General features: G+C 53.2%; 2 protein-coding genes across 6 annotated transcripts in view; both read right to left on the minus strand.

The window, feature by feature from the left end:
* Positions 1-217: 217 nt before the first annotated feature.
* Positions 218-3,146, minus strand: SMIM12 (small integral membrane protein 12). Of its 5 annotated transcripts, none has more exons than XM_054720675.1 (2): positions 3,038-3,146; positions 218-1,147 (listed from the first exon to the last, which is right to left on the minus strand). In XM_054720675.1, the coding sequence occupies exon 2, from the start codon at positions 1,140-1,142 to the stop codon at positions 864-866; it is 279 nt and encodes a 92-aa protein (XP_054576650.1). In that variant the 5' UTR covers positions 1,143-1,147; positions 3,038-3,146; the 3' UTR covers positions 218-863. The 5 variants fall into 5 exon arrangements, with proteins under 5 accessions (XP_054576650.1, XP_027989068.1, XP_027989067.1 ...); XM_028133267.2 differs by having other exon boundaries at positions 3,059-3,145; XM_028133266.2 differs by having other exon boundaries at positions 2,954-3,052.
* A 6,229-nt stretch (positions 3,147-9,375) lies between these two features.
* DLGAP3 (DLG associated protein 3) overlaps positions 9,376-17,201 on the minus strand; it is a 35,265-nt gene continuing 27,439 nt past the window's right edge. The window contains exons 7-10 of the mRNA XM_008156964.3: positions 11,562-12,046; positions 10,664-10,755; positions 10,215-10,358; positions 9,376-9,594 (exon numbers count right to left, since the gene is read on the minus strand). Of these exons, the coding sequence (XP_008155186.2) occupies positions 9,376-9,594; positions 10,215-10,358; positions 10,664-10,755; positions 11,562-12,046 (940 nt within the window). The remainder of the gene's footprint in view (positions 9,595-10,214; positions 10,359-10,663; positions 10,756-11,561; positions 12,047-17,201) is intronic.

Here is a 17,201-nt window from a genome sequence, read left to right on the forward strand (position 1 = left end):
ATAAGCCTCTTATTACCATGATAGAAAAGCTCCTGGGAACCTGGGCCTCCAGGACTCACCACCTCCAGGACCCAGTGCAACCACACTAGCAAAACAAAGCCTCCATACCCTGGATTCCTTAGTTAAAGGCCAACGTTATCCCATCCTGAAATGCTTGCACTTGCATAACTCCTAAGGAGACCCCACACACCATTTGGAAGATAGAATTAGATCAATATGGTTCTCAGATGCCATTTAATCGAGTTTTGCACTACACAGTGATGGGGGATGAAAGATGGTGGCTAATTCAAGCAAATTCACCTACCCCAAGTGAACAGCCTGGGCTGCCAAGAACAGCCCTTCCCCAGCGAGTCCCCCCCTTTCCTGAGCTGGTGGGACAGGATTTCAGCAAGAGTGAGCACAAAGGACTGGGCAAAACGAGGGAAGGAACCAGGTAGATGTCTGACTTCCTCCCATGCAAACGGGAACGAGACATGTGGTATCTCTCTTAAGGCAACACCCCAATCCCATGCACTTCAGTTTGAGGTCAAACTGCCTCCCCGAAGGGACTGACAGCCCAGGTTCATTTCATAGCGCTACTCCCAGAAGTGCGCCCAGGAGCCGGGGCAGCTGTGGCCACCAAACAGCAGCTGCAGCCTGCAGGCCGGAACCCTCCAGGGCCTTCCTCTTCACTGGCCCCTCAGCTTCTGGTGTGTCCGTGTGCCTGACGGTAGGAGAGCACCCAGTATGTGTGTGGCTGGGCGGTGCCCGAGGGGCCAGAATAAGCAACAACGCAAATCAGATGTGGATTCTGGAGCTGGGTCAGCATGGTGGCAGGACCAGTCACAGCCTATGGAAGGGCCCATACGGCCCTGTGTCCTCTATTAATTCTTCTCCGGGCGGTTTCTGTTCAGGACAGCTTTAGGGGCAAATTCCAGCTTGTCCTTAAGGCTCACCACCTGGGTGTGGTCCTTGCCTAGCAGCTCATCCAACTTTCGATCTTCCCGACGCTCTGAGATGCTCTTCTCCTCCTCCACAGGCTGGGGATCTTTTCCCCGGATGAACCATTCCAGGTGGTAGCCCACAGCCCCGACCACGAAGGCCACAGGAAATGTGACATAGGGAGCATAAGTACGCACCACGGTCCAAAACACAGGCCACATGACATCTGCAGAAGAGCACAAGGCAGCGTTAGGGAGACACCAGCTGCCCCTCCCCACCAAATGGATCACTACGGAGCTCCCCACTTACTAGGCAGCCTGGCACAATTTACTGAGCATCCACCCCGTGCAGAGTAACGCAAGAGAGTACCTGCTTTATGCAACAGCTGGGTCCCTGAAACAATCCAGAAATTTTCTAAAGATTCAATTGTTAGGGAAGGGGACAAGACTCTCCATTTTATGACCCATACATTTTGACAATTATGCAACCATGTATAGCCGAGTCCCCCATGAGGGGACCTCTGGGCTTACCTAATAAAGCTTCAAGTCTATTTTTTTTCTTTTTTATGAGACTGACGTGCTGCCTACTGCGCTAAGAGGGCACCTTTCTTTCTTTCTTTTTTAAATATATTTTTATTGATTTCAGAGAGGAAGGGAGAGGGAGAGATAGAAACATCAATGATGAGAGAGAATCACTGACAGGCTGCCTCCTGCACGCCCCACACTGGGGATTAAGCCGACAACCCGGCATGTGCCTGGACCGGGAATCGAAAGGGGACCTCCTGGTTCACAGGTAGATGCTCAACCACTGAGCTATGCTGGCCGGGCTTCAAGCCTTATCTTGACCATAGGGCCTTCCCTCCAGTGTGCCAACCTTTCAAGAATGGGAAAGAAGTCTTTCTCTCAAGTCCCCCAACCTGGCCTCGGAACAAGTCTGTAACCCAGGTACCTGCCCTTGACCGGGAATCGAACCTGAGACTTTTCCGTGCACGGGCTGACGCTCTACCACTGCGGCAGTCCAGCCAGGGCAAGTTCTCTCTTTATAAGCAAACACTTCCCCTAAACAGTAACTCTCCATTCAGATTTCCATTTTTTCTTAAAACCTATCAAGTATGAGTCCACAAGTATTACCTGTCACGTGCTGCACCAGGTCTCCCTGTCCTCCTACTCGCATTCTAGTCATTTTCAAATAAGTGAATGAATTCATTTATTTAACACTTATAACCATTTCCTCTGGGTCACACATTGTGCTGGCTTACGCCTACTTGTCTGCCTCCAAACACTTAAAGCACCCACAGGGCAAGGACAATGTCTGTGGCCCACTGTGCCCTATCCATCCCCCAACACCTCCCACCCTTGCCCGGCCTGGCATAAAATGCTCCGGAAAGTTTGTTGAATGAGTGAATGAAAGCTCGAGCAACACACGAATGTAAAACCACAGCAGTCACCCACCCACCCGCCCGCCTGCCTTCAAAAGGTAGCAGGAACACAGCGGGTGCCTCTGAGGATTACAAGACTCTAACAAGCCACCCCCCGGGGCAGCAATACGAAAGAGGCAAAAGGGCCTCGCACACACTGGGACGCGGGTTTCCAGCTCGGCGTGGAGGGAGCTAACGTGTCAGGTAAAGGTCAGCTGGGTTGCCGGCAAACCTGCCCTTGTGCCGGGGCCCCGGAGGCCCAATGAGATCCCAACCCGAAGTCCGAGATTTGAGAACTGCTAACCAGGGCAGAGGATACCGAACGGGATTGAAGATTAACCCTGACCCTGACTCGAGCCCGGTGCAGGGATGGGGGCGCAAGGGAGGGCAGGGTCCAAGTATCTAGCCGAGGTCTCCCTCCGCTGGGCCCCCGGTCCCTGCCCCGGTCCCACCACGCTCACGGCCTCGTCAGCGGCCCCCGTCCTCACCCACGTGCCCGAGACCAAGAAGCCCTGGCCCCGAGGGCCCGCTGGGCGCCCAGACTCGGCCTCCAACCCCCCGTTAGAATGGGAGCCGCCAGGCCCGGCCAGGGCCACAGCGGACACTCGTCATCACCTCTCCGGTAACTCAGAGGTCAAAGTCAGGAGCCGTCGCCCAGGCCGCGGGCAGCCCGGCAGCCGCCCCGGGGAAGGGAACTGCCGGCAGGGTCCGCGTGCTCACCGGAGCCGCAGCGTCCGGCCCCCGCCCTCCGCCGGCTCGCCCGGTCCGCCGCCGCCGCCGCCGCCCCTCCCAGCGGCCCGCGGGGCCTCGCCCGGGATCCCGCCCCCCGAACCCCAGCTCTCTCGGAGTGCAGGGATTGGCTGAGCTCCAGCCAAAGGCGCGGGAGCAAGCGAGGCGCCCGCCATGGAGCCCGGCTGCGCTGAGATGGACACGCGCCCCCTAGCGGCTAGGAGGTGTACCAGTGACGTAACCACGTGCTTTTCGGGTGGAGAGCGGAAAAGGTCATCCACTCATTGATTCAACCGACGATTACTAGGCGTCTTCCAAGACCTAGGTCTGGGCGCGCGCGCGCACAAAGACAGGATCACTGACCTCAGGAAGCTCCCTTTAGCAGACTGTAATCTAGGGCTTAAGGACTCTTCAGGTCTGGGCTAGCTTTCTAACTGTGACCTTGGGAACAGTATAAATCTGTCTTAGCCTCCTTTCCCGCTCCTAGGCAAAGGTAATAGCACCTATTTCACAGGCTATTGTGAGGGTTAGATAAGATAATGTAAGTAAAGTGCTATGCCAGCCACATAGCAAGCAGAGAAATAAATGGTTAGTTTACAAATAATACAAATATAGTAAAACCTAAGTTTTACCTGATCCTTCAGGTCCACAAGTATTCACACACACGCCCATGTCCCCACTGCTCTATTTTTGTTTTTGTTTTTTATTATTGATTAATAATAATAAAAAGGAAGGGAGAAGGAGAGAGAGAAAAACATCAATGATGAGAATCATTGATTAGCTGCCTCCTTCAGGCCCTGTATTGGGGATCAAGCTCGAAATCTGGGCAGGTGCCCTGACTGGGAATCAAACCATGACCTCCTGGTTCATGGGTCGATGCTCAACCACTGAGCCACATAAACCAGGCTAGACATATATTTTATTGCGTATAGAAAAAAACACTGAAGCTCAAGCTTGAAATGCTCCCGCCTAGCCCTGTCTTTCTATCCTCATTCCACCAGTCTCAGCCAGGCATGTTTATCGTTAGTAACACATGCTTAATCCCTCCTTTTCCTCCATGCCGACCAAACTGTTTCACACCTCTATGCCTTTAATTATGCTTTTTCATCTGCCTGCAGTGCCCTTCCCACCTTTCTTTACCACGTATCTCTGGCTCATTTTCCAAGCTTTAGGAATACCACTGTAGAAGCCTCCTGGACTGATTATTACCCTTCCTCTATAATCTCCAAGAGCTCAATGCTAAGATCTAACAGTGCAGATGGAGAGAAAGGACTAGTATAAAGAAATGTGCAGGAAACTGTCATTAGCAGAACTTGTTCACTAATTGAGTAGTTACAGAGAACAGAATCACCTAGAATAACCAGCATTCAGCCAGCCAATTAATTAACACGTGCTAGGCATCAGGGATGCAAAAAATGAATGGGCCCATCCCTGCCCTCAGTTCTCTGACTGATGGGGAAGCAGACTGGTCTACAAAATGTCAACAGTATGAGTGCCCTGGCTGGGTGGCTTAATTGGTTGAGCATTGTTTTGTGCACCAAAAGGTTTCGGGTTCAATTCCCAAGTGGGGTGGATGCGGGAGGCAACAGATCAATGTTTCTCTCCCTCTCTCCCCTCCCCCCTTTCTAAAATCAATCAACATATCCTCCGGTGAGGATTTAAAAAAAAAAAAAGTCAAGAGTGTGAGAAATGTGGCGATAGAAGTATACACAAGTGGCAAAGAGAAGGAGTCCCAGGAAGAATTAGGGAAGGTTCCCCAGAGCAACTGCCCTTGAGCTGAGTCCCCAGTGATGGCTAGTAGTTCCATCAGGCAGAATTGAGTGGGGCTCAAGACTTAGGAATCAGCCCAGCCGGTGTTGCTCAGTGGTTCAGCATCGACCCAAGAACCAGGAGGTCTCGGTTTGATTCCCGGTCAGGGCACATGCCTTGGTTGTGGGCTCTCTCCCTAGGTAGGGGGCATAGAGGGCATGCAGGAGGCAGCAGATTGATGACTTTTCTCTCTCATCAGTGTTTCTATCTCTCTATCCCTCTCTCTTCCCCTCCCTCTAAAAATCAATAAAAAGCCCTGACCGGTTTGGCTCAGTGGGTAGAGTGTCGGCCTGTGGACTGAGGGGTCCCAGGTTCGATTCTGGTCAAGGGCATGTAACTTGGTTGCGGGCACATCCCCAGTAGGGGGTGTGCAAGAGGCAGCTGATCTATGTTTCTCTCTCATCGATGTTTCTAACTCTCTATCCCTCTCCCTTCCTCTCTGTAAAAAAATCAATAAAATATATATTTTTAAAAATCAATAAAAACATTATTTTAAAAAGACTTAGGAATCAGATAGATGTGGGTTCAAATCCTGCCTCTGCTGCTTGCTAATCTCAGAAGAACTATGTTTTTAAAAAGACAATAGAACCCACCCCCTGGAGTTGTTCTGAGTACTAAGTCACATAATGTGTATAAAGTGCACAGCACTCAGTATCTCCTACGTGCTTAGTAAGTGGTCACTGGTATGTCCAGTATATTCCAAGTTTATTTCTCCTTCTGTAATAGCCTATGTCCATTTTTGGCATTACTTATTCACTAAGCCAAAAGCCTGAGTGAAAGCTTCAAGGTATCTTCATCTTTGCATTATTCCCAAGATCCAGTTTATGTATAGAACCTACAATTCCTGAATGTCTCTCAAATTAATCATTATCTCTCACCTGGACCACCTTAGCAACTCCCTCAATGGTCTCTCTAACTTCCATTTTCCCTTTCAGGGTATTTCCATTCTGTTGGTCAAAGGTTCTTTTAGAAAAATAAAATTTAAATGAGCCCTGGCCAGTGTGGCTCAGTTGGTTGGGCGTTGTCCTCTGCACTGAAAGGTTGCCAGTTTGATTCTCAGTCAGGGCCCATGCCCAAGTTTCACTCAGGGTCTCGCTCTCACATTGATGTTTCCCTCTCTCTCTTTCTCCCCCCCTCTCCCCCTTCCTTCCTCTATAAAAAAAAATCAATAAACTATTCTTTTAAAAAATTTTTAATAAAATCTCCAGCTTATCCCTTCCTTCCCTTCTCTTTCTTGACTGCAAAACTCCACTTCATCCTGCAAGGCCCAGTTCAAAAAGTCCCGCTTACAAAAAGTTTTCCCAGACCATGGCCATTTCGATTCCTGGTCAGGGCACATACCTGGGTTTTGGGCTCGATCCCCAGTTTGGGGCGTGCAAGAGGCAGCTGATCCAGTGACCTTCTCACACCGATGTTTCTCCCTCTCTCTCTCTCTCTCCCCCCTCCCTTCTTCTCTCTCTAAAATCAATTTTTAAATTTTTTTTAAAGTTTCTCCAGACTCCCTGGCTGCTAGAGGCTCCCTTCCCTAGTCTCTTCAGCCCCCCTGGGAGACCAGGCCTCCTTTTATACCATACCTTTCTGTTTATGTGCCTGGTTATGGCCAGGACTGGGAGCAACTCAAGCACAGGGAGGGGATCTAATCCTTCTCTTATCCAGCACAACTACCCAGGCCACAATACCCAAAGGAGACTACCCTCCCCCCACCATCAGCCCCATTTGGGGAGGTTTTGGACATCACGCCTGTAGAAGGATGCCCGCACAGTTGCAGATGCTGACCTGTTTCTCCCTGTCCACTCCCATATACTTCATCGTCCCGGAAAAGCTGGCCCAGTTTCTGGGAAAAGGCATAGACCCATAAAAAAAAAAAAAAAAAAACTGTATAATGTGGATGGTTAAACTCAGACTCAGCCACTTCCCAGCTTTGTGATTTGGGATAAGTTGATTAGCCTCTCCAAGCCTCAGTTTTCTCATTGTAAAATGATGGTGATGACAATATCTGCTTCATAGGATTGCTCTGAGTACTGTCTAGCCCAAACCTCACCCATGACCCAATATCAGAGATGAGAAACAATATCAGAGAGGTAGTGACTCAGCCAAAGCCATATTTGGCTAGTCTACAGGAAATAGACAGATGAGGTTTTCTGGTGGAAACTTTTGGACAGTCATCCAATCTAAGTGTTCCCGGACCTGGCTGCCCATCATAATCACCTGGAGCACTTGTTAAAAAGTCCTTTGAGGGTAGAGAGTCTATTCCCTAAGTTTTGGACTGGGCCCAGGACTCTGTTTGAGATCAGCCTGAAGTTTCACTTTTGGAAATTCGGATCACCTGGGGGCCCTCTCCACCTTCCAGTAGTCTCGTATGAGTGTGTGTGTATGACCTCTTGCTTTTCAGGTGGTCTCCCAGACCAGCCTGCAAAAGATCTGTTCACGCCACTCTTCTGTTCAAAACCTTCCCATGGCTCCCCACAGCCCGCAGAAGCTGTGCCTACGCTACTCAAGTTGCCCGGTATGATCAAGCTTTGGCACTCCCAATGCCTCTTTCTTCTCCAGGCCCTTGCATAGCTGTTGTCTGATCTTGGAACATTCTTCCCAGCCTCAGCCCCCCTTCAGCGGCTAATACCTCATCATCTTTCCAGCACTCACCCTTCTATTTTATCTGCTTGTCCACTGTTTTTTCCCATAAGACTGTAAGCTCCATAAGGGTAGAAACTACACTTGTTCAGGGCTGACTCCGTGGTGTTGGGTGCCAACAGTGATTTTTAAAAAATAAAAAAAATTTTTTTTTTCAGAGAGGAAGGGAGAGGGATAGAGAGAAACATCAATGATGAGAGAGGATCATTGATCGATTGCCTCTTGCACGCCCCCTACTGGGAATCAAGCCCGAAACCTGAGCATGTGCCCTTGACCAGAATAGAACTCAGGACCTTTCAGTTCACAGGTCAACGCTCTATCTACTGAGCCAAACCGGTTAGGGCCCAATAGTGATTCCTGATGAATGTTTGTGAATGAATGAATGAGAATTGGCTACTCCAGGGTGGCCCAGAAGAGCTGCCAACCCCCTGGGAATCTTTTCCCCCTGCTTCAGGGTGACACATCAACTCCAAGGACTACTTACCGACTGGAAAGGTGGTTTCTGGGTGCACACTGCCATCGTGCCTTTTCTGGGCTAGCTAAAAGCTCATGATTAGCCAGACCTGGGTCCACCACCCTCAGCCCCGTGACTTTAGACAGGTCACTTAACCTCTCCTGAGCTTCCACTTTCTCATCTGTCCTAAGGATGAGCCACACTCACCCTTTGCCTGGCCCACAGTAAGTATCCAGAAAATATTAGCCATCAACACTAGGTTTGGACTGCCATTTAGCTTCCAAGGAAAGTTCTGTTCTCCGCCTCACCGAAGTGCCCACCCATACGAGGCATCAGAAAATATGGTAGCACTAAATTGAAGAGAGTGTTTCTGTTGCTGATCTGGAATGACTGGAGCAGAGGGAACACCGGGCCCTCCGGGGAAGGGAAATCAATATTCATCCACATGGGAGAATAACCACATTCCCTGTTTATTGAGCACATGCTGTGTGCCAAGGCACTGGGCTCTGGGCTCCCCTCCCTGGGGGGGCCTGGAGGACTGGGAGGCAGAAAGGGAAAGGCGTGCAAAGGTGGAAGTCCTCCCCTCTTCACCCACGTGGGCCCCTCCAGGAGGGCCGGGGTCTTTCCCCAGCTGGCTCAGGCAATCTTTGCCCTCCCCTAACGGGAGCGCCTGGCTCCCCGCCTCTCCTCCCTCCACCCCCAGCCCCCCATGCGCAGTGCAGAGGTGGCTCCTTCAGGAGAGAGCAGATGGCTGGAGTGCAGTTCTGCCGTTTTATTTTTCCTGGGATACTCAAGGGGATGTGGGAACAGCCACAGGTGTGGTGAGGGGGAAGCCCCCATCTCCCCTCCCCCGCAGCTGGGAAAGGGGAGAGGCCCAGGCGCCCTGGTCCTGGGTTGGTCCAGCCACTGTGGTCCCTGGGCCCGGCGGGCTGAGGGCTGAAGGTGAGCCCCCGAGAGGGTGGGGCGGGCTCCTAGGCGGGGTTCGGGATTCTTCATAAAAAGCCACGAAGCTGATCCCCACGAAGCCCAGCCCCGCGGGGTGGGGGGGACGCAGAGCCCAGATGGGGGACCTGGCCCGGCCTGGCCCGTGGGGGTGGGGTGGGGGGCGGGGGAGGAATGGCAGAGATGGTGCCCGTGGGAGGAGGTGGGGACGAAGCGTCGGACCGAGAGAAAGGAGGGTCCAGGTGGGGGCGCAGGGCGGAGAGGCACGGCCCCCGGCCCAGCCCGGGCGCCTCCGCGTGGGGTCAGGAAGGTAAAAAACCCACGAGAGCGCGGCGGGCAAGGGGGGCCGGGGCGTGCGGAGCCGGCGGGGCGGGCGCACGGGCAGCCCGCGTTCACAGTGACCTCGACGCTGGGTGTACAGTACGGGTAGAAAACCGCGGCCGGGCCGGGCCGGGCCGGGCGGCCGGGCGGGTCACAGCCTGGTCTGGGCCTCGGGGATGTAGATCTCGATGCTGTCGGCGCTCTCGGTGGCCGAGCTGTGGCGGAAGGAGGCGGCGCGCTTGGCCGCCAGGAGCCGCTTGCGCGCTTCCTGCCGCTGCCGGTCCACCGAGTCCAGGGAGCGCTCCTTCACCGGCACGCCCCGGCCCCGCGACGGCTTCTTTGGTATCGGCGGAGGGACCTTCTTCTCCTCCTGCGGAGAGGGCGCCGCTGAGTTTGGGGGCGGGGCCCCCCTGACCTGCCCAGGCGCGCCCCCTCCGCTGGAGGAGGAACCTCCCGAGGCTCGGCCACCCGAGAGCGGTTAGAGGCTGCTCTGCACCCGAACCCCAGGAGTACCGGTTCCCACAAGGTCAAAACCCACATGTTTCTTTTTTTAAAAAATATTGATTCGAACGCCCCTTGGTGGCGCCGTTCCGAATCAGTGTGTGCTTCACTCCAGGTCAGGGAGGGCCGCAGACAAGGCCATGGGGGTGCACACACCGGGCTTTGGGGCCCATCACGACAAGGTCTAGTGAGATGAGGGCTGAGGGGACCCTCTAGGCCCGCCCTTCGGGAAGCTCTAGGTCTGCTCCCTCAACCTGCTGCCGCCACCTCGGGTTCCGGCAGCTTCGGCAGCGATGAGCACGAGGGCCCAGCAGACGGCAGGGACCAAGGGTGGTCGTTTTGGAAGAAGGTGGTCACCATCACCTGTCCAGGGCTGCCTCTGCTGCCCACGGGTCTCCTCCGGTCCCCCTACCCCCACCCCCAACATGCCTCCACGGGGAAGGGCATTTTCCAGGGTCTGACTCTTGGCTTCAAGGGACCTTCCCTCACCTTAGGCTCCAGGAGTTTCCAGCTGTTGGCCTTGAGTTGCTGTAGCTCCAGGAACTTGAGGGTCACATCCTCGATAGAGAGCTGCAGGAGGTCCCAGAAACCCGCCAGGTCCTGGAAGGTGGGCACGGGGAACGCAGTGGGGTCCTGCAGAGGAAGGAGACACAGGAGAGGCAGCCGGTCAGGAATGTCTGAGCCCCAGCCAGGACCTGGGAAAGCCCCACCCACCCTCACTGCCAGGAAGCTCAACTTGGGAGAGTGGGGTGGGGTGGGGGGAGTGGGAGGCAGGGAGGCAAGAAAGCCTAGGCTTCTCACTCCTGGGTACAAACACCTGGCCCCGCCTCCAGGCGCGCGCGCACACACACACACACACACACACGCACGCACACACACACACACACGGCACCTTCCAGGCACACACGTCTGATAGGCTCGCAGCCAGGGGCACTCACCATGCTCTGCTGACACAGCCTGAAGAACTGCTGAACCTTCTGGGACAGGAGAAGCTGCGTGCTGCCCACAGCACTGCGGATCTTCTCCAGGACTGGGGAGCAGAAGCAGATTCAAGGAGGGGAATGATGACTTTCCTTCCCCCCGCCTCCAGGAAGTCTGCCCTGACTGACTCTTGCCCTTCCATTACCTGACATTTTCTATGTGTGTCTCCTCCTGCCCCTCCCCATCCTATCCCCGGGTTCCGAACAAGCCGCTCCTATCCTACTTCACACGGACATTTCTTCCTTCGTACAACCTACATGTATTAAGTTGCTTATCCTCCCGGGTCAGAGAACTGAGAACACCAGTCCCAGCCGAGCCCGACAGCCCTACGGCAAGCAGGCACTCGCTCCATGACCACCAGTGTGCGGCTCCTTGACTCCTTAAGAATGACTAAATTTCACGTATGACCCCTGTCTCACCGGTCACTATCCCATCCTTGGGGCTCTGGGGTAAGACTGTATCTCCCCTCGGACTGAACTTGCAGGGAAGGGCCATGTCTTCCTGGCTTAGTCTTCACCGGTGCCTGAGACACGCCCTGACATTGTGCACGGCCTGGCCCTGTCTTAAGTCCTGGAGCAGGCCCAGACCCCCACACCAGCGCAGAGGGGAAGAATTCCCTTGGCTGCCATGGGCTGGCAGCTAACTCCTAGAGGCCCGGCCTGGTCCCTTTCCCCAGTCCCAGCCTGGCCTCTGAAGCTGCTCCCTGCTTCCTGCCAGGAGCTCCAGAACGCCCTGCTGCCAATGGGGACCCCCCCAAGGTTTGGTGCTAGAGAACCAAACCCTCAGGACGGCGCCCTCACGTCCCACCAGAGAGCTCCCAGCCGCGATCCCTCCACGCAGAGTGCTCTCACTCACTCTCCTCGGGCAGCTCGTAGTCCTCCGCCTCGCGCTCCATCTGCTGGCACCAGTGCTCCAGCTTCTCCACCTCCGCCCTCAGCATCTTGATGAACCACTCGCCGTCCCGCGGGCAGGGGGACGTGCGGCCTGAGTCGGGGAGGCTACGGGAGCCACGCTCCATCCAGGAGTCCCGGCGGCCTGCCCCAGGGCCCGGGGTGGGCGCAGGGGCAGGGCCTGGTGACCCATCGGTGGCCGGCGGCTCGTACGGCAGTGGGTAGCCCTCGCGGTAGGCCCACTGGCCCTGCGTGTGGACCGTGCGGAAGACTGAGTAGGTGGGGGCCCGGGGCCCGGGCTGGGGTTCAGAGGCGTGCCTCTGGAAGGAGCGTCCGAACTGCAGGGCCTTGTCTTCTGTGGCCACCGAGGCCAGGCCGGCCAGGCCCTCCAGCTCCAGGTCTGCCTGCACGCCAGCCGTCACACTGTTGGAGCGCTTGAACCTTGCCCGCCTGGTGAGAGAGGTGGCGGTTATCTCTGCCCTTACTGAGTATCACCCCAGCCTTCACCCCCCACCCCAGGCTAACAGGAAAAGGGTTGAGAAAGGAAACCTACATGACCTTAACTATATTAGTCCTTGTAACAGGTGGGTACATAATACACCTACCTGTTGCATCGCCTCTGGACAGGGTGATACAACAGCTGCTGGCATATACCAACGAAAACAGGCACAGCCCAAGTGCTACAGCATCTCCCTGCAGAAGCTGGGTTGGGGGTGGGGTACCAGAGGGGCCAGGGAGGAGCTAGGGTATTTGCCAATGAATACAGAGGTTATTTCAGCACCTTAACAAATGCTGTGTCTGCTTATTTACACCAGCTGTACAGGTAGGTCCTCAGCCCTGCGGAGATGAATAAATTAAGGCCCAGAGAGGCCCAGGGGTCCCCAGCTATCAAGAAGCAGAGCCAGCATTTGGACCAAGGGCTGCGGCTTGCTCCACAGCCCAAGTACTTCCCAAGGCACCAGCTGCTGGAACATCAGGAAGAACTGCCTTGGAGCAGCTGGGGAGAAGGGAGGTGGAAGCAGCTGGGAGGACTTCTCCTCCTCTAGGGACCCCGTGGCTCAGCCCAGAGCCTGGCCAGACACAGTCAGCCGGTGCCAATGGAGTTGAATTAAGTTGTTGGCAGGAATGGCATAAGGCCTGGAAATTTCTTCTTTGAGTTAATAATAAGCAAATCATATGCAAAACAGAAAGTCAAATGGCCTTGTTCTTTTCCCCCTCTGGGTTCTAGGAAGAAATCAGTGGCCCCTGAAGTGCATGAGGCTGGGGTCAGACTATACTTGAAGTGGGAGTCCGGAGATGTAGGGGTGGGTGGAGAGGTGAACAGAAGTTTGAGGTCTGGAATTTCAAGGATCACAAAAGAAAGGCACTTGTGTCCTAAGCAAACTCTACTCATATTATCAGGAGAGAGGGGCTGGGGACCAGCTCTGGGGGCCCCTCCAGCTTCCCAGGAGGTTCCCCCAACCCCCACAACTTCAGCCTTCCTCTTGCTGCCCAGGCCTTCTCTCCCTGCCTGCCTTGCCTGCCTTGCCTGCCTGCTTCCCTCCAGCTGGCAGGCTGCCTGCTGGGAGCTGTTGCCATAGAAACCAGGCCCAGAAGGATGCTGCAGGACCCAGGAAAAAGAGATGCGCTCATGTGCAGTCTCCAACAAGCCCTATGTCCCAACCCCCACCCAGAGAGAGAGAAAGAATATATCACATTGCCTCGCACATGGTCTTCACCTTGGTGTCGGCCCTGTCCTGCCCTGGTCAAGACTTGCATCACTCTCTGCCTTGACTGTTGGATCAGCCTCCTTTTACACATCTCTGCCTCTACTGAGTAGGGCACGGGAGAGCACTGGATTAGGAGTCTGACCTGAGTACTAATGCTGGTCTTGTTGCTATGTGCCTTTGGGAAGTCACTCACCCTCTAGCTAGGCCATTTAATATATACATGTGTGCGTATATAATACATGATTATATATGATACATAAATATGCACACTATATAAAATGATAGGAATGGACCAGTAATTGCCAAGGTTCCTCTTCTCTCTAAAATTACATCTTGCATATTTTAAGATCTCGTACTCAACACTCCCCTCATCAATCCACCCAGGACTGGAGTAGTCTTCCTAAAATTGACCTCTGTTCAATTCATTCCCCTGCTCAAACCTTTTCCATAGCTTCTTCATGCCAACCAGATATAGTTCAAGCTTCCTATGTTAGCATCTACCCTAATGCGAGGATATCCTCTGGATGCAGTTCTCTCCAACCTCATCTCCCCTGCATTCTCCTTGTTCCCCAAGTAGATTATACTGGCCCTGACTCTAAGCCTTTGCCCATGCTATTTCCCTCCTCCTTGCTCCCTTTCCATTCTCTGCCCAAGTCTCCTCTTCCTCTGTGAACCTCCAGACTGCCTCCAAGACCATCCTCTGTACCGTACCTCCCTCAGCAATCTTCTTGCATTTGGAGGCAGCCCCACTGTTGGGTTACACTGTTCTCTGTTTCTGGTGAGAGTCTTAGCTAACTGAACTGTTGGGATGCACTTTAGCTCCCTTTGAATATTTCTGTGCCTTTGAGCTCCGGGTAGCCTTTGGCTCCTTCAGAGCTCCAGCAGTTGCAAAGCACACAGATAAAGGTGGGGTTTGCCCCAATAAACGCAGGTTTGAAGACATGCCTTCCCTGCTTGCTTTCCTGTTACTCCCATGAAACATGGGTCTGTCCCTTGGCACCACCGGGTTTGCTGCCTTTCACCTGTCCTCTCGGGTCGTCCTGAAAGGACCATACATTCTTGACGGAATAGGCCACACAGTCTGGAGCAAAAGCCTAAGTACCCCAGGCTTCATGGTTCTCAAGTCAGCACCCACCTCAAGGAGCTCTCTCATTGGGTCTACTTCAAGAAAGACCAACAAAGTTGAGTTTATGGGATTACTGGAAGCACAATCTTCATCAACACTTCCAGCCAGAGATTTTCACAGCACAGGCAGGGGTCAATCATCCTTGTGCAAGTGGCATTTACAACCAGAAGTGTGGGACAAGATCACCCAAGAGAAGAGCAATGGAACAAAGATCCAAAACCCCAGGGAACAAGGACATTTCATGGGTAGGTGGAGAGAGTGTACCCCCTAAGGTGCCTAAGCCAGAAAGAACAAGGAAGAAAACCAGGACAAAGACTCTTAAAGGCAGATAGGGGGCAGATGGGTCTCAAGAAGGAGTGAGCAATCAACATGGGAAATGCAGCCGGTTAAGAATGAAAGGTGTCCATTGATTTGGCAATATGGAAGCCAATGGTGATGAGGGCAAGTCGGACTAGTGGAGTATGGGGGCAGACGCAGATAGCAGGTAGTCAGGAGGTGGAGAAAACTAGCCAATACAGCTCTTGAAAAGAGCTTGTTGAGAAGGGAGGAAGAGAGAAGACAATGTACCTTTTTAAAAAATATATATTCTTATTGATTTGAGAGAGGAAGGGAGAGGGAGAGAGAGATAGAAACATCAATAATGAGAATCATTGACTGGCTGCCTCTTGCACACCCTTACTGGGGATCGAGCCCACAACCTGGGCATGTGCCCTTGACTGGAATCAAACCTGGGACCCTTCGGTCCACAGGCTGATGCTCTATCCACTGAGCCAAACTGGCTAGTATGACAGTGTACCTTTAAGGGAGATATATTTTTTTATTTGTCAATTACATCTCAAAAATCTGGGTAAAAGAATAGAGGGGTATTTTGTTTAGGATGGTTCTCACAAGCCATATCTTAAGGGGGGAGAACTTGGTGGGGGGGAGTAAAAAGAATAATGGCTATCCAAAGAGGTTAATGCCCTAATTCCCTGAAGCTGTGGATGTTACCTTCCATGGCAAAAGGGACTTTGTAGATTAATTTAAGGATCTTGAGATGAAAAGAGACTGGATTATCCAGGTGTGTCTAATTTAATCACAAAGGTCCTTATAAATGAAAGAGGGAAGCAGGGAAGTCGGAGTCAGAGAAAAAGTTGCGACAAGGGAATCAAGGTTGGAGTGATGCCATGTGAGGACAGCCTGCCATTGCTGGCTTTGAAGACAGAAGTGGGCTACAAGCCAAGGAATGCAAACAATCTCTATAAACTGGAAAAGGTGACTAAATGGATTCTTCCCTGCATCTCCAGAGGGATCAGTCCTTGATTTTAGCCCAGTGAAACCCAGTTCAGACTTCCAACCTCTAGACGCACACTGACCACCAGGGGGCAGACGCTCAACACTGGAGCTGGCCCCTGGTGATCAGTGTGCTCCCACAGTCAACCTCCTAGGGTTCCTCCCCATTACCTCACCCCCAGCTGGCCAGCCAGCCTCCTGACAGGCCTTGATCACCGGCCAGGCTGAGGGACCCCACTCATGCACGAATTTGTGCACTGTGCCTCTAATAAAATCCTATATAATAAAAGCCTAATATGCAAATTAAATGACCAGCAGAACTACTGATTGCTATGATGCGCACTGATCACCAGAGGGCAGATGCTCAATGCAGGAGCTGCCCCAAGCCTGCAGGCCCCAGGCTAGCCAAGGTGGGTGGGAGCAGGGGGCCCCCAATTGCCCCGCTGGTTGCCCTGAAATGGGAGGCTACCGGTGATGGCAGCGAGGGACAGGGCTGGCAAGTGGGCGGCGCCAGGCCAGCCAAGGCAGGTGCCAGTGGGGGCCTCCTAATCACCCTGCCAGTCGCCCCACAGATCAGCTCTGATCACCAACCAGGCCTAAGGACCCTACCTGTGCACCAATTTCATGTACCGGGCCTCTAGTAATAAATATGTACTATTGGAGGCCACTAAATTTGTGGTTATTTATTACAGCACCAATAGGAAATTAATAAACTTGTAAAGAGAAATCAATTGAAGGTATAGAAGAGAGTAGTCCAAGGAACCAGAAAATAGGGGAATCCTGTATAATAAAAGCCTAATATGCTAAGTGTCCAACCATTCGTTCAACCAGTCGTATGACATGCACTGACCACCAGGGGGCAGACGCTTCAACCAGTAGGTTAGCTTGCTGCTGGGGTCTGGCCCACCGGGACTGGGTGAGATGGGCCAAACACGCCCTGGAGTCCTCCTGCGGTCCCTCCCCACCCCGATCGTGCATTGGTGGGGTCCCTTGGCCTGGCCTGCCCCCTCTCACAATCTGGGACCCCTCAGGGAATGTCGGAGAGCTGGTTCAGCCCAATCCCTGCAGGCCAGGCCGAGGGACCCCACCAGTGCAAGAATCCGTGCACTGGGCCTCTAGCAGATAATAACTAACACTCAGTGAGCACTTAGTATATGCTAAACACTGTACGTGAATAAACACGCTCAATCCTCACAAATAGTCCCATGATAAGAGAGATAGCACTACCACTACTTACAAATGAGAAAACAGAGACTTAGGTTAAGTGACTCCCTAAGATCAGACATTTATCAAATTAGTACAATATGGCTGCGAGGCCAGCTCTCAAACACTCCACTGCCCACCTAGGACTGAGGGAAAGGGGAGGCTTTAATCAGGAAGCAAGATGACTCACCCCTGAGGCAGGACTGGTGGAGGAGGAAAGGGAAAAGATGCAAGTAAGTGAGGAGTTGGTCCAGAAGTGGAGAGAGGTCCCACCAGATGACCTCAGTCATTATAA

The sequence above is a fragment of the Eptesicus fuscus genome, chromosome 9 (assembly GCF_027574615.1).
Source record: "Eptesicus fuscus isolate TK198812 chromosome 9, DD_ASM_mEF_20220401, whole genome shotgun sequence".
Classification (NCBI taxonomy): Eukaryota; Metazoa; Chordata; class Mammalia; order Chiroptera; family Vespertilionidae; genus Eptesicus; species Eptesicus fuscus.